Source organism: Pollachius pollachius (assembly GCF_949987615.1).
Source record: "Pollachius pollachius genome assembly, chromosome: 1".
Classification (NCBI taxonomy): domain Eukaryota; kingdom Metazoa; phylum Chordata; class Actinopteri; order Gadiformes; family Gadidae; genus Pollachius; species Pollachius pollachius.
Genome location: NC_136934.1, coordinates 3436129 through 3452622, shown reverse-complemented (window position 1 = coordinate 3452622; position 16494 = coordinate 3436129). Strand labels below are relative to the sequence as shown.

The 16494-nt window shown below is 51.1% G+C and overlaps 1 protein-coding gene across 1 annotated transcript in view; it reads right to left on the bottom strand.

Annotated features, from left to right (window-relative positions):
• Window positions 1–16494, bottom strand: part of LOC307085492 (potassium channel subfamily T member 1-like) — a gene marked incomplete at both ends in the record, with an annotated part of 48551 nt that overhangs the window by 17613 nt on the left and 14444 nt on the right. Inside the window, 7 exons of the mRNA XM_079750308.1 lie at window positions 841–924; window positions 1354–1428; window positions 3623–3682; window positions 3797–3845; window positions 3932–3988; window positions 9721–9823; window positions 11949–12028. Of these exons, the coding sequence (XP_079606434.1) occupies window positions 841–924; window positions 1354–1428; window positions 3623–3682; window positions 3797–3845; window positions 3932–3988; window positions 9721–9823; window positions 11949–12028 (508 nt within the window). The remainder of the gene's footprint in view (window positions 1–840; window positions 925–1353; window positions 1429–3622; window positions 3683–3796; window positions 3846–3931; window positions 3989–9720; window positions 9824–11948; window positions 12029–16494) is intronic.

Below are 16494 nucleotides of genomic sequence, written 5' to 3'. Positions count from 1 at the left end.
GAAAGAAAGACAGATACAGAGAGATAGAGAGTGAAGGAGAGAGTGAGAGAGAGACAGACAGATACAGAGAGATAGAGAGTGAAGGAGAGAGTGAGAGAGAAAGCAAGACAGATACAGAGAGATAGAGAGTGAAGGAGAGAGAGAGAGAGAAAGAAAGACAGATACAGAGAGATAGAGAGTGAAGGAGAGAGTGAGAGAGAGACAGACAGATACAGAGAGATAGAGTGAAGGAGAGAGTGAGAGAGAAAGAAAGACAGATACAGAGAGATAGAGAGTAAAGGAGAGAGTGAGAGAGAAAGAAAGACAGATACAGAGAGATAGAGAGTGAAGGAGAGAGTGAGAGAGAGACAGACAGATACAGAGTGATAGAGAGTGAAGGAGAGTGAGAGAGAGAGAAAGACAGATGCAGAGAGATGGAGAAAGAAATGGATAGATAGATATACAGATGGAGAGACACACACACACACACACACACACACACACACACACACAAACACAACCTCTTTGGATACAGAATAGAGACGAGTTGTGAAATGCATCAGCTCATCACTGGGGTTACGTTACATCGGTGTTCCCTGCCAAATACCCCCCCTCCTCCCTCCCTCCCAGCATCCTGGCCCCGGACCGGACCATCTGTTCTCTCCATGCTGACAGGCGGACCCTCGCTCCGTTCAGCTGTTCCTCCTGGTTCAGGGATACGGCCGCGCCAAGTTACGGGCGACTAATGGACCGCAGCGTGGACATTTCATTCACAGCAACAATCCCCGCAAGTCTGCACGACATGGGGATGGGAGACAGGCAGCGAGTCGCTCTCAACGCGTACGTCTTCACTGTACTCACTATCATGTTCTCCAGGGCGCACTTGGCTAACCAGCAGTTGAGGAACACGGGAACGAATATGTTCCTCAGCGGAATGTAGAAGATCTGGAGGAGAAGGGAGAGAGAGCTGATTAAACCCTTAAAGCACAGAGGGCAAACCCAATAACGAGCAGAAGGGATCGATATCAATATGCTATAAGCACATGCCGCTGTAATGATTTCCTGCAGGCAACATAGAAGCCAATAATCTTGAATGAGATCGCAGCAAAACCTGAATCTTTGTTCCTAAACAGATGTAGGCAGTAACCGTATGCGAGCTGTGTAGAGATTAAAACTGATCAATCAGTCCATCCATTCATTTATCCATAAATAAAATCATTACTCCATCCCCCACTCTTTATCTATTAATCAAGTAATCAATCATCTTTACTCCATCATCAAGCGACAATACCTTAAAAAAAGCACTGAGCGATAGTACGATATACATAATAGGCAGGTTAAATGTAGCACTTGTATATTAGGTCAGTAACGTACTGTGATTATGAATGGAACCGTGTTGATCATCTCCAGTATGAAGGACATCTGGAAGATCTGCTCCCAAATGTTCCCCTAGAAAGACGACATCATCACGGGACAATGAGAGGAAGTCATCAGAGGCAATGGGATGAAGAACTATGGCAACTATGGTAGAGCAGTTTGGGTGGTAACCGAAAGGTTGCTAGTTTGATCCCCAGCTCCTCCTAGCGTCTCAAGGTGTCTCTTAGCAAGTCACATCACCCTGAGTGCTACTGACTAGCTGGCTGTCGCCTGACATGGCTTCTCCGCCGTCGGTGTGTGAATGTGTGTATGAATGTGTGAATGTTAGGCAGCATTGTAAAGCGCTTTGAGTGGCTAAAAAAGTGATTAAAAAGCTTTATATAAATGCAGTCCATTTACCATTCACAATAAATTCAATTCCCAGAGAAGCTGTTCATAGGAAAACCCCAGGTACAAAACGAAGGCCTGGGTCAGAGCAACGAACGAGCCTTGCGAACCAGAAGCTGTCCTTTCATTGACGTGGAGGAACAGCAGCGGAACAAGGCAATACCTAATGAATGGAGGCTCTGTATAATTCATGGAGCGGGCCTATTTGCTCGTGTCTTAATGGTCTTGTCGCGTCTGCCGAACGTGTTTGACGAAAGATTTCCGCATGCTTGACTGAGCTCTTTAGAATCGTGGTTTACATAATGGCCCGCGAACATGTGTGTCCATACGAAGGTCGGCCCTTGGCTGCGTCACTCAGTACATGGATTGTAAAGATGAAATACAATAAGGGCTTAGTCCATCCTATTCACATTTGTGGAAAGACACCGTTTTTCATATAACAGTTGTCAACTATTTTTTTAGAACCAAGTCAATATGAACAGAATAAAACTGAACAAAATGAAAAAAATGTCATGATAGCAGTGGTAGAAGTGTACTGGGGTAATATTTGGACAGGAACCGCGAATCCACAGAATCTGTTTGTTTAAACACTTTCCCCACAGTGACGGCTGGTACACAAATATACTCGTAGTAGAAATGGGATTCAGCTCAGTGCAAACAATCTCATATTACTCAATTAAATGACTAGCTAGCTAGCACACCATTTGATATTTTGATACTTCCACCCATGTTAACGCATGGCTGGAAGTATGCATGTGTTCCATAAATCCAATGCATTGCGTAACCAGAAACGGAACTGGCAAGGAGTGTTGCTGGGCAGACGCATTGTTACATTGGAAATTAACACAGTGACGCCGGCCGTGTGTAAGAGGGGTAACAGCTTGTGTTTTGACAAAAGCCACAAATAAAAGGAGTATGTTACACGTTGTCGTGTAACAGCAACCGTTTTGTTCAAACTGTGAGTATGTGTGATATGATGTTTCAGACCCATTATTAAATACATCGTGATCACATTGGGATTAGACTTCATAATAGATGTCTGGACAAGAAATCTGATGCACAATTCTGGATATCAACCTGATGTCTGACGTCAGTATAGTAGTAGTGATGATATTGCACTTCATGCCAGGTTATCATATATATATTATATTATATTTAGCAGGAATATGCAATCCAAATAGATGGGTTACATAATCTATAACCTAACCATCGACTGCCACAGAAAAGCAAATAGATCCAGAAGGAAACTTCACAGCATGACCTCGTCAAGCTCAGCATGGACACGAACCCCACAGAACATAACGGTAGAAGACAGCGTATAACCCACATACACGCACAGACATGACACAAACAACATCTATATTCATCTCGGTGAACTTCACTGCCTACTGTCTGGGAAACGTGGACGGAAGAGGGCGTTATGAATGAAGAGTCCTACGGCAGTGGAGCTGTTGTTGAAGCAGGAAGAAAAGAGAGTTCACCTAGACTCTGCATAGCCTCCCCCCTTCCCCCCCGCACGGCCCTCTTACGAACTTATCTTATGCCGTACGTCCTGGCACTTAATGTACTTAATGGATGTTAATGGATGTGGTGCGTCCTTGCGCCAAATGTACACACTTATTGTATGTTGTGCATCCTGGCACTTGAAAATGGTACAAAGCATTGTGTAGTGTCTTATCCTAACTATCTTTGTTGTGTACGGGGAACGGGTTTCGTTAGTGCTTGCTACTTGGTTCTATGAACATCCTTACTCTACCGTCAGCGATATATTGTTGTTTCTCTTTCCTCTTACAAATGTACTTATTGTAAGTCGCTTTGGATAAAAGCGTCTGCTGAACGCCCTGAATGTAAATGGAAATGGAAACACTCTGTGGCTCACCTTGTAGCTGAGGTATGTGATCAACATGGTCTCGAGGAAGCTGATTAAGGCCACGGTGACCTGTAGAGGGGGGGGGGGGGGGGGGACACGTTAGCTGAGGCTAGACCGCCACTGGCTATGTCCACAGAGCCCACCAGGGGACGCTGTGAGGCCAGGTGGTCGCAGTGCGCTCACCTGTATCGCCCACACAGGGGTCTTTCTGTGCACCCAGAAGATCAACTCCCTTTAAAAGAAATGAAGAAAATGGTTGAGTCAGGTAGAACAAAGGGTTTATAAATGAGGTTGAGGTGAGAAGTGGCAGGGACTAACCACTTGATTTCCGGAGAGTCGTCCGAACTGCTCAGGCTGCTGTTAGTGCAGTTCACACTGGGAGGAAGAAAACACCAAAGACATTAAGGGTCTGTGTGCGTGTGTGTGTGTGTAGGTGTGTAGGTGTGTGTGTGTGTGTGTCTGTCTGTCTGTCTGTCGCTTGTCTGTCTGTGTGTAGGTGTGTGTGTGCATGTGCGTGCATCTGTCTGTCTGTCTGTTGTGGTCTCCGGCTTGGAGAATGAGCCGTGTATCAGGAAAACACGTGGCAACGGTTGGTTTAAGCCGACTCCGGCGTTTATTGTAAGCAACAAAGACAGGATAAGGGTGCACGTGGGTCTCCGTGAGCCTCACGCCTCTGCAGTCCATGCGTGTCTCTGCCTCTGCCGTGCTCTTGGTCTGGCCCTCCTCTTAAGATGGCTCCCCGGTTTTCGGCCAGGTGTCCCCCAATCACCCTGATTGGGGGGGAAGGACCCGGTGCTCTCCGTCGCCGGCTGGTGGGTGGGGGTGGTACACCCCGTCCTTCACGGTCCCCCGGGACCGTTCAGGCCGAGGCTTCAGGGGCGGGATGCCACACTCCCCCCCCCCCGTTTGCTCAAGCCCCTGGTCTCTGGGGAACCCGCCCAGACAGGCATCCCGGCGTGACAGGGCGTCGGCGTTGGCATGCTCGCGGCCCGGTCGGTGGTCCACCCGGAACCGGAAATCCTGGAGAGCCAGGAACCACCGTGTCACCCGGGCGTTTGTATTCTTGGCCCCCGCCATCCACTTCAGGGGGGCGTGGTCGGTGACTAGGGTGAACTCCCTCCCCAGGAGGTAGTAGCGCAACTTCTCCAGGCACCATTTAATGGCCAGGGCCTCCTTCTCCACGGTGGAGTAGTTGCGCTCATTGGGGAGGAGCTTCCGGCTGACGTAGGTTATGGGGTGCTCCTCTCCGGCCCGGACCTGGGACAAGACCCCCCCCCCCCCCCCCCCCGAGTCCCACCTCCGAGGCGTCTGTGTGGACAATCACAGGGAGGTTAAAATCAGGTGTGATTAGTACCGGTTCGGAGCACAGGGCCTCCCGGAGCGTCTTGAACGCCCGGTCCGCCGCCTCTGACCAGGTGACCCGATCCGGCAAGGCCTTACGGGTCAGGTCGTTCACGGGGCTGGCTAGCGTGGCGTACCCGGGAATGAAGCGCTGATAGTAGCCCACCAGCCCCAAGAACGCCTTTATCTGCTTCTTAGTCCTGGGTTGCGGCCAGGCCCGTATGGCGGCTACCTTGCCTTCCTGCGGCCGCACCGTCCCTCTCCCGACCCGGTACCCCAGGTACGTCGTCTCCTCTCTCCCGAGGCGACACTTGGCAGGGTTGGCGGTGAGGCCCGCCTTGCGCAGCTCTCCCAGCACGGCCCTCAGCTGGCGGACGTGGATATCCCAGCTGGGGCTGTAAATGATGATGTCGTCAATGTATGCCGCCGCGTAATCCTGGTGGGGCCTCAGGAGTTGGTCCATCATCCACTGGAATGTGGCTGGGGCGCCGTGTACCCCGAAAGGGAGGACGGTGTACTGGTACAGTCCCCCCGGGGTGGAAAACGCCGTCTTTTCCCGGGCCGCACGGGTCAACGGCACCTGCCAGTACCCCTTGGTCAGGTCCAGGGTCGACAGGTACCGCGCCGGGCCCAGGCGCTCGATAAGTTCGTCGACCCGGGGCATGGGGTAGGCGTCGAACTCCGATGCCTCGTTCAGCCGCCTGAAGTCGTTGCAGAACCTAAAGGTTCCATCCGGCTTCGGCACCAGGACCACCGGGCTGCACCAAGCGCTGCGTGACTCCTCTATCACCCCGAGCTGCAGCATTCGGCGCACCTCGGTCCGGATGTCCTCCCTCCGGGCCTCTGGGATCCTGTAGGGCGGAACCCTTACCCGTATGCCGGGCGCCGTCCGGATGTCGTGGCGGGCGGCGGCAGTCCTCCCCGGCAGGTCGGAGAACACGTCCCGATGCTGGAGGACGATATTGTCCAGGTCGTGCCTCTGGGCCGGGCTGAGGTCCTCCCCCACAGGGACCTCCGGGATCTCCTGCTGGGCCGCCAGGGACAAGGGAGCGGGGTCGGCGGGTGTCTGCTCCCCCCCCCTCCACTGCTTCAGGAGATTGACGTGGTACAGCTGTGTCGGCTTCCGCCTCCCTGGCTGGCGGACCCGGTAGTTCACCTCGCCCACGCGTTCCACCACCTCGTAGGGTCCCTGCCACTTGGCCAGGAACCGGCACTCCGCCGTGGGGACCAGGACCAGGACCAGTTCCCCTGGCTGAAAGGTCCTCAGCTGGGCTCCTCGATTATAGACCCTCGCCTGGGCCTGCTGTGCTTGCTGGAGGTGCCCCCGGACGATGGGCCACACCCGGGCCATGCGGTCACGCACCTGCTCCACGGTGGTGCGGTGGGGGGACGGCTGGCTCTCCCAGGCTTCCTTGGCGATGTCCAGGATCCCGCGGGGCCTCCGCCCGTACAGCAGCTCGAAGGGGGAGAACCCGGTGGACGCCTGAGGGACCTCCCGTACCGCGAACAGTACGTGGGGTAGCAGTTGGTCCCAGTTCTTCCCGTCGGCCTGCATGACCTTCTTAAGCATCTGCTTAAGGGTCTTGTTAAACCGCTCGACCAGGCCGTCCGTCTGGGGGTGGTACACTGAGGTCCGGAGCTGCTTCACCTGCAGGAGGCTGAGGACCCCCTTCATCACCCGCGACATGAAGCACGACCCCTGATCGGTGAGCACCTCCTTTGCTATCCCCACCCGGCTGAAGAGGAGCATAAGTTCACGGGCGACGGCCTTGGCGGTGGCGGTGCGTAGGGGAAGGGCCTCGGGGTACCGGGTGGCGTAGTCGACTAGCACCAAAATGTAACGGTGGCCCCGGCTGGTCTTGGGAAGGGCGCCCACGATGTCTAATGCCAAACGCTCGAAGGGGGTCTCGATGATGGGCATGGGTATGAGGGGGTGTCTAGCGGTGGCCCGGGGGGCTACCCGCTGGCACTCGGGGCACCCCTGGCAGTGGCGCTCCACATCCCGCTTAACCCCCGGCCAATAGAACCTGGCTAGGACCCGCTCCCGGGTCTTGTCCATGCCCAGGTGGGCCCCCAGGAGGTGGGTGTGGGCCATAAAAAGCACTTTACTGACGTAGGGACGGGGCACCACTAGCTGTTCCCTCACTCCCCCCTCCCCGGAGGCTACTCGGTACAACAGACCCCCCCTGGTGCTGAAGTATGGGTGCGGTGTGTGACTCACCGAGTCTCGGGCCTGTCCGTCGTGAACCAGGACGTGGCTCCAGGCGTGCTTGAGGGCCTCATCCTGGAGCTGAGCGGTGGCGAACTGGCCGGGTCGGGACGAGCCTTCCTCCCGCCCGGGTAAGAAGTCCGAGAACTCCGTGAGGGGGGAGCTCTCCGGGTCTCCCGGCGGGTCTGGCTGCTCGGAGGCTGTGAGGGTCTCCGTGGTGTCGGGGGTAGGTTCCGGTGTCTCGCTCCGGATGGGACCTCTCGCTGAGTGCCCCGGGGTCCCCGGTGGGGAAGGTCCGTTCCCCTCTGACTCCTCGTCCTCCGCCGTCAGCTCCCCCGGGGATGGTGGACGCCGGGTGGCCCCGAAGGCCTGCCGACCCCCCCGCGCCCCTCTGCGGGGTGGGCCTCTCCAGCTCCGTCGCTCCCGCGTCGGGTCCCACAGCCGGTGGAAGATCGGGCAGTCCCTCCCGATCAGCACGGGGACCGGTAGGTGGGGGACAATCCCCGCCCTGATTGTGAACACCCCGTTTGGGGTGCGGACAACCACGTGGCACGTGGGGTAGGTCCGGGTGTCCCCGTGAACGCAGGCCACCTCCATTGGTTCCCCCGCCTTCCCCCCCGCCAGGTCGGGGCGAAGGAGGGTAACCGCACTGCCAGTGTCCAAGAGGGCCTGCGTGTCCCGGTTCATGACCCGCGCCGGGACCGTCGGGCTACCCGAGGTTCCCTGCGACCAGCAGGTCGCCAACATGCAGGTGTGATCCACCCCCGGATCTGCGTATGCCGACGGCATCGATACATCCCGTCCCCTCGGGCAATAGCGAGCGACGTGGCCGGGCTGACCGCACCCGAAGCAGCGCCGCACCTCCTGGTTCACTGGTACCGCGCTCGGTGGGGTGGAGCCGGGAGCCGGGGTCCTGACAGGGGGTCCCCTTGGGTCTTGGCGGGGCTCGGCGCGCCGGGGGGCTGGGGCGGGTGTAACGTCCAGGAGCTGGGCCACCTGCCAGTTCTCCAGCTGTAGGACCAGGTCGTCCACGGTGGCAGGATGGTGGTGGGCCAGCACGCGGCGGGCGTCCGGCGGGAGTCGCCGCAGGGTGCGGTCGATAATCACCCGGTCGACCGGGCTGGGTCCCTCTCCCGTTGTCAGCCACCGCTTCACCAGCCGGCTGTGCTGCGCGATCTGTGTGCGCACAGCTCCCTGCGCGTCGAACCGCCAGTCCTGCGCGCGCTGTGCGCGCGCCGCGAGGTTGTGCCCGTAATAGGCCAGTATGGCCTGTTTGAGCGCCGGGTACTGGCGGGCGACGTCCGCCGGCAGGTCCTGGCTCGGCTGCTGGGCGGGTCCGGTGAGGAACGGCGCTATTATGTGCCCCCACTGCTCCTCTGGCCAGGCTTCCCTCTGTGCGGTCCGCTCGAATACCTCGAGGTAAGCCTCCACATCGTCCTCAGGTCCCAGCTTAGTGAGGCGGCTGGTCGGGGCGGCGGTCGGCGCAGCGTGGACGGCGTGCTGAGTCAGCCGTATCACAGCCTCGCGGAGCAGGGCGAGGCTCTCGGTGGTCTCCCGCTGGTGTTGTTGGGCAGCCAACGCCACGGCTCCGTCCGGGTTCTGCATGGTGGGGTAGTAGTAGTGAGAACGCTCAGGCTGCCTGCATTCTCCACCATATGTGGTCTCCGGCTTGGAGAATGAGCCGTGTATCAGGAAAACACGTGGCAACGGTTGGTTTAGCCGACTTCGGCGTTTATTGTAAGCAACAAAGACAGGATAAGGGTGCGCGTGGGTCTCCGTGAGCCTCACGCCTCTGCAGTCCATGTGTGTCTCTGCCTCTGCCGTGCTCTTGGTCTGGCCCTCCTCTTAAGATGGCTCCCCGGTTTTCGGCCAGGTGTCCCCCAATCACCCTGATTGGGGGGAAGGACCCGGTGCTCTCCGTCGCCGGCTGGTGGGTGGGGGTGGTACACCCCGTCCTTCACGGTCCCCCGGGACCGTTCAGGCCGAGGCTTCAGGGGCGGGATGCCACACTGTGTGTGTCGGTGTGTGTTTTTGTGTTTGTGTGTCTGTGTCTTGGTGTGTGTGTGTGTGTTTCCCCTCAGAGGAGAAGTTACATAAGTCGTCGTGTTCCCCTCATAAACCGTCCTAAATATAGGGGCGGCAGAAAGCACAAGAGAGCCATCTGCTGGTTCTAGACCACTGCCCTTTAGTGACCAATCACACGCCTGCCTGTCTGGAGTTTGGGACACTTTGACCAATAGTAGACCACTGAATACTGACTGATTTTGAAAAGGTCCGGTAAACTCTGTGATGTAACAATCGAACACATATATTTAATAAGCCTTTTCATTAGCTTGTTTACATCTTTAAAAATGTCCATCTGTGTAATGTATACATTTTTATATTATTTTATAAATTTGTATATATTTGAATAGATTTTTTGAAATGTGTATAACGGATAGTGGTGTTTTTGTGGATGAACGACTCATTTAGCAGCACTTAATCTCACACCACATAAACCTCCAGGCGGCGGCATCGTTCACAGGTCAGAGGGCCGGCTCCCTGATGCAGGTCTCACCTGGTCTCATCGTCGGACATCGAGTCCTCCAGGTAAACCCTCAGGACGTACAGGGCGCAGGTCAGCAGCTTCAGGGACAGGTTGAAAAGTCGGATCCTCAAGCCTTTCGACCGATCGCAACAAAAACAAACAGTAAGTGACCCATCACACACGGTTGTCCTGTCTAGAGTGTGGTACGCTCTGACCAATACTGAACTGTGAGGCTGCCGTCCAAACTGCATTCAAAATGAAGACTGATACATGGCATTGCCTCGAGACAGAAGAAGTATCTCTCAGATGTTTCAGGTGAAGCTAGCGAGATCCCATTTCTGCGGACCCACTGCTCAAGCTTTACTGCTTCTTAAAAATATTACAAACACACAGCTCTGTAAACCTCTCACCTTCTGCTTTCACTCACCAGCACGTGTGCGTGAACAAAAACTTAATGGAAGATGAATATTCAAACCACAAAAAAACAACTGCATGTACCGTGGTAATGTTAATATGGTAAAATTAAAAAAGAGTTTATGTCATGCACTACCACATTTATTTACCGGCTTACAAATGACACCAGTTCACATTACAGAGGGCTTTCTAAGCTGCGAAGAAGCTATTGAGATAATACCCTAACCGTAACCCTAAGATTCAGAAGAAGTCTGTTGATTGGGAAACTGACGGTTGTCCATCTTTAAAAAATGTACTGGCATGTACAAATCAAAACCCTCACTCGCGTAACTTCAGCGTGCGTCTATATTCAGAGGCAGGCCTGCCGTCAGATGGACCGGAGTGGGCCGATCATCGTCATCTCTCACTCAGGACATTTTATGGCAGGTGCACCGTTCACCCCTGGATGCTGCCGCCGCAGCTTCTTCTAAGTGCTTATGACGCTGGTTTATAAAGCGTGAGTCAAGCCATTCAGACAACACCGCGCTTTAGCTTGAGTCACAGCGCAACCCGGTGCTACGTCGGCAGCCCGTCTCTCTATATGCTGAGCCCTGAGCCTTTTAACTCAAATCATAACCACTCTTAATTACAAGATTTACAGCGGGTCATACTCTGCCCTTTTCGAATGAAGCGGAGCACCGCCTCATTCGCGCACTGAGAGATTGCGGTCTTCGACTTCAGCTCCATTTCCGCAGAATACTCACAGAAAAGGGTGCACCAATTAAATCCCTGGTACAGGATCTTTGTTTTTCCTTGTGCTAACCTCACAGAAGCAACGCGTTGATATTGCAAGCCGTGATCTTCTCCAGACACGTGTACAAAGCAGTTATATTAGGCAGCCGAGGGGGACAGTTCCCTTCTGGGCTCACACATGGAGCGTGGATCCAGAATATGATCAATTAATGTTGGAGGTACCATGCGGTTTGTTGAGGACCATTTATGAACTGCACCGATGGTTGCGCACAGGCTTCGCCGACTTGTCCCAGCAGCTTCCGTGCAGTTACACGTCTGGGCCACTAAGTGGTGCTGTCTTAACTGACTAAAGGTTACCCGTCCTATCCACAAAAAACGCTAGTGACATAACCTCTTCAGAGACAGTGGTAGAATATGTTACCTGACAAGGACACAAACAACAAGACTTCATTGGGTTAGCTTTAGGCGAGGTGGGACATTTGCGTTGGATTCGATTTTTGCTGTCGTACTTTGTATCTGTCTGTCTTTTTTACTGTCTGTCTTTCTCTCACCAGCTGACAGCTACCATTGCCAATAAACTATAGCCATGCCAGTGGTGTCAGGGATGCACACACACAGCCACATACACAAATAGCTACAGCCACACACACACACACACACACACACACACACACACACACACACACACGCACACACACGCACGCACACGCACGCACACACACACACACACACACACACACACACACACACACACACACACACACACACACACACAGTATACGGACAAGAATACAACAGGACAGAACAGCACAGATGTTGCAGAAGGGCCTGACACCAACATACTAATATTCTTACTATATACAGTAGCAAGGGCGTAGGAACCGGGGGGGACAGAGGGGACGTGTCCCCTCCAATATCGGAGACAGGCGCATTTGTCCCACCTAAAAATTATACCGGATCTGTCAGGTTTCCGATATGTGTCCCCCCCAATGTTAAACTCATTCCTACGCCCCTGTACAGTAGTATACATATACTATAGTGTACTATGTACACTATAGTATATAAGTATTGATATAGTATAATATGTAAATCCTATATAGTTGTTTACTTACTTGATCTTTGGTTCTTGATGAAGAACAGCTTCAGCCTCTCCTTGAAGGTATTTTCATTCACATAGAACTCCACCTGCACCCTGCAGAGACAAGGACACATGCACAGTGAGTCCAGTCCCCCCCCACACACACACACAGTGTGTGTACACACACACACACACACACACACACACACACACACACACACACACACACACACACACACACACACACACACACACACACACACACACACACACACAGGTCCCCCCAAAAACACACAGAAAATAATCCTGCATTTAGATAAAAGAGGCATACTAAAGTACCCTTCTCCGTAGTAGCGCATCCTTCTTGTGTTAATCATGAGGTTTTAGAGACAATGAACTCACTAGTTGTAGACCTCACCACCAATAGCACACCCCCATCACATCTTTGATCTTTGTGGTGCAATCATCGTCACGTTGCTGTATGTGCAATATAAGTGCCCATACAATATATATATAAAATATATATTTGTACCAGAATATATGTGTATATGGTTAGCCTCATAGCATGATTGCCAAAGTCATATTTTAAGGTTCATCTTGTATTTAGCGTCAAAAAGACCTAAGTCAAAGACTTAGGCAGATAGTGATTATGAATGTAAAAATCAGAAAAAAAATCAATCTGATTGGCTTAGGATATAGCCAATTAGGCATAGTGAATCAGCAGCATTAGGAGAGTAGAGTTAGGTTAGATATCACAGTTTGGCCTAAATATGACCTAGGCAATTATGCTATGAGGCTTGATAGTTAATATATACTGTAGTTTACTTATGAAATAATCCGAACTTAACCAAACTACAGCCATGGTCGACCGAGGTGAGTCGCTGCTGAAGCCGCTGGCCTCGTGTCACCTCGTCTCCCCTAGGGCCGCAGCTCTCAGGAGTGAAACCGTATTTGTATTGAACTCACTGGTGAGGTTACATGAATCGCTAAAGTTTTTTTTGGTGTTTTGTTGTTTCGATTCCCGGGCTGGAATCACAGATAGGGGTTGTGTTGGAAAACCTGAGGAAAAGAAGTGAGCCATCACCTGATGTATGCATATCGAGCTCCGTGGGCAATTTTTTATTTTAAGGGGTTAACAGCTCCGTGAACGGTGGCTATTTTTAAGCACAAAAGAGATGGGTTAAGGAAGTAGACAAAGAGAGACAGAAGTAGACAGAGAGAGAGATCCGCCGATGTTTGAGAAGACAACTTCTAGACATGAGGATACTCTAGATAGAGAGAGAAAAAGAGAGAGAGGTAAAGCAAGTAGACAGAGAGAGAAAAAGAGAGAGAGGTAAAGCGAGTGAGAGAGAAGAGATGCCCATGTTGGTTTCTTCTTGACACAACTGCTCAGGTTTTTTAGAAAATGTATGCATTTTATTTTATTTTTGAACAAAGGTTCACTCATTCATTAGTTCATTCATTCACACACGTTTATGGAGAATCATGATGACTGATTACTGATTACTGATATAACCATTTCTTTGTGAGGCTGTGACAATGCCTCCCCCAAACTGATATTGCACTTTTTCTTTTAAATTACATGTTTCATCGTACCTAGACGTCCAGCAGACACGGACACGAGTTGAGTCATCGTGATAATAGAGGCGGCTATCTGTTCTTGAACTGAAGTGTGTCTCAGCGTTGTCCTGACGCCCTACTATGAACTTTCATCCCCATTCCCATCACACCTGTGTTGACCATCTCCTGGAAAAGAACTCTGTTGCAACTGCCTACTCAACACCAACTGAGCAATGACGTTCCTGGTATTGTTTGTGATGTTGTGCCATCTTTTTACAGGGGGAAATTGTTCATTTGACCGCCATAATGTAGTCCACAAAGATAACGCTTTTTTTTTTCAAACTGCCCATGGGTTAGCTAAGGCTAAAGGGGTGCAGTCGTGTTGGATTTGTGGGCTTATGCCATCTTTTTTACTTGTGTATGATGAGTACACTTTTATGTTTTACTATTGCCTTTTATGCTTTCTTTTGTTGATTTAGTTAATTGTTAATTGTTTACCAGTAGATACACTGAATTCTCATTTAAAGGGTGATCTTCATATTAAACTATGTTTAATATGATCAAGAGGGAGGAATGTAGAATGTTGGTGTATTTTAGTGTCTCTGTGTTCACAATTCTTAGAGTGGGGACAGGCCAGTGCCTCGCCATGCGATAAGAGGTGTTATTTCCTACAATCCTCCATTTGTGATGTCCCAACAAGGACGAACCAACCTGCTCGTCTTGGACATAGCAAGGGCCATATACCTTATCAATTGTTTTAGTATATACTACACATAAACACACTCCAAAAATAAACAATATAACACTTTTTGCCGGGATTTATTTGTTTTTATTAGCGGTTCACTTTTGTTTTTATTAACGTGACGAAACGACCCTAAGCAATATCCTGAGTTTGAGATCTCAATCATGGGATATTGCCCAATATTCCGAGATAGCGAACCAATCAAATTGCACCATCTTAGGAGGTTCACGTGTAGCATATACTAAATGTATATAGAAACAAGTGTGATCCTCGTCCTCATTGCCAGGTACCGCTGGGTTCAACACGAGTCTCTCTCAGAAGATCAGAGAATCTCAGTGACTGTTTGTTTTTCATCTTCCGGGGTCAGGATCCACATGAGGACGGGCACGAAAAACATAGGAAATGAGATCCTCCTGGTGGACGTGGTGATGATGTTGAACTCCTGCACGGAGTTCAACATCATCACCACGTCTACCAGGTGGATCTCATTTCCTATGTTTTTTGTACACAAGGACTTTTTCTACCGAATGCCCGGGTAAATCCAGTCTTTGTTATTGGACCAAATATAAATCATGAAATTTATTCCCCTGTTGTGGAGCTCCGGGAGGTGTTTAATAATGTAGGGCCATGCTATTGTCCAGACCTGTTGAGGCACGGAGTGACCTGGGTTGAATGGTGCAAATGTTCATGTGATCTAGAGTTAAGGTATGACTTGAATTTTGATAATATCATATGGCAACACGCATAATATTAATATTCAAACCATAATGCTTCTGTTGGGGGGGGGGGGATGTGGATCAGGAGGTACAGTGGGTTGGCTGATAACCAGAAGGTTGCTAGTTCGATCCCCGGCTCCTCCTAGCTGAGGGTTGAGGTGTCCCTGAGCAAGACACTTAACCCTAACTGCTCCTGACGAGCTGGCTGTCGCCTTGCATCGCTGTCTCCGCCGTCGGTGTGTGCATTAATGGGTGAATGTTAGACAATATTGAAGTGCTTTGAGAGCCAGTGGTTAGAAAAGCGCTGTATAAATGCAGTCCATTTATTTACAGCAGACATCACTGTATACATGTACGCTGGTAAGATTAGGAGCGAAGGAGATTATGTCATGCACTACCACATTGCTTAACCGACTTCTAAATCACACTACAGACTGCTTTCTGAGCTGCGAGATGCTTTTGAGGTAGTACAAGAATAACAAACCCAAAGGTCAACCGGAGGAGTCTGTTCGTTCAAAAACTGAAAGTTGTCCATCTTCAATTTTTTCACTATATGATGAATGGCTTGCTGAATGAGCTAGTAATATAATCAACCCAGTAATGTTAGCATAGAACGCCCCTCTACCCAAGACAAACAGGCACTTACGCACGCACGCACACACACACACACACACACACACACACACACACACACACACACACACACACACACACACAAACACACACACACACACACACAAACACACACTAAATCCTCCCTTCCTGCGCCAACTCCTCCTCCACATCAAAATAGAAAAGTGTGCCTTGTGATTGCGTTCTGCTGCTTGTCTTGAGGCGTCAACTACCCCATCCAGCGTGAACGCCTTGTAAATAGGATTAACGGCCCCCCACCCCAATCTCTTCCTTTCCATCAATTACAGTTTTCCCTCCATGCTGGGATCAGCAAAAGCAGACTATCACTGCAGCTGTTTAATCAGACGCTCCGTGCAACAAACCCCCGGTGGCCCTTTATCCAGCTACCTGAATGAAGGTTTCAGCAGATACATCATGCAGACATCTCGGAAAGAGACTCCAATACAAGCCGTGCTTTGACTTCTGCTAAGGTTTTGTTTTTTGTTTGAAGACAGCAGATGACTAGATAAGGTTCTTTGGGGAACACAAAATCATCCCAATGTGCTGGATATAAGAAAGTATAAGAAAGTACGCAGAACTAACTATGTACAACTGCCGCAGTGCCTTCCAGCCAGTCATCCATGTCAGGCACATGTTTAAATAGCACCTCAGAAAAATAACATGAAGATGGTCCCACTTTTGGACGGAGTAAAGACAGGACAAATAAACTAATTCCTCACAAACACGCTCTATAGGAGACAGGGTTTCACAGCGAATTGGACATCCCGTCCTCTTTGTTATTGTCCCGTCCTCTTAGACGAGGCCACACGGCCCTTTACCCCCAACACAACTCACTGCAGAGACAACGCAGCTTCCTCTCACTAGCAGACAGCTGAGCTGAGCTTCCTGTAGGAGCAGTTAACCCACGCCACATCCTGCGCACAGCGCAT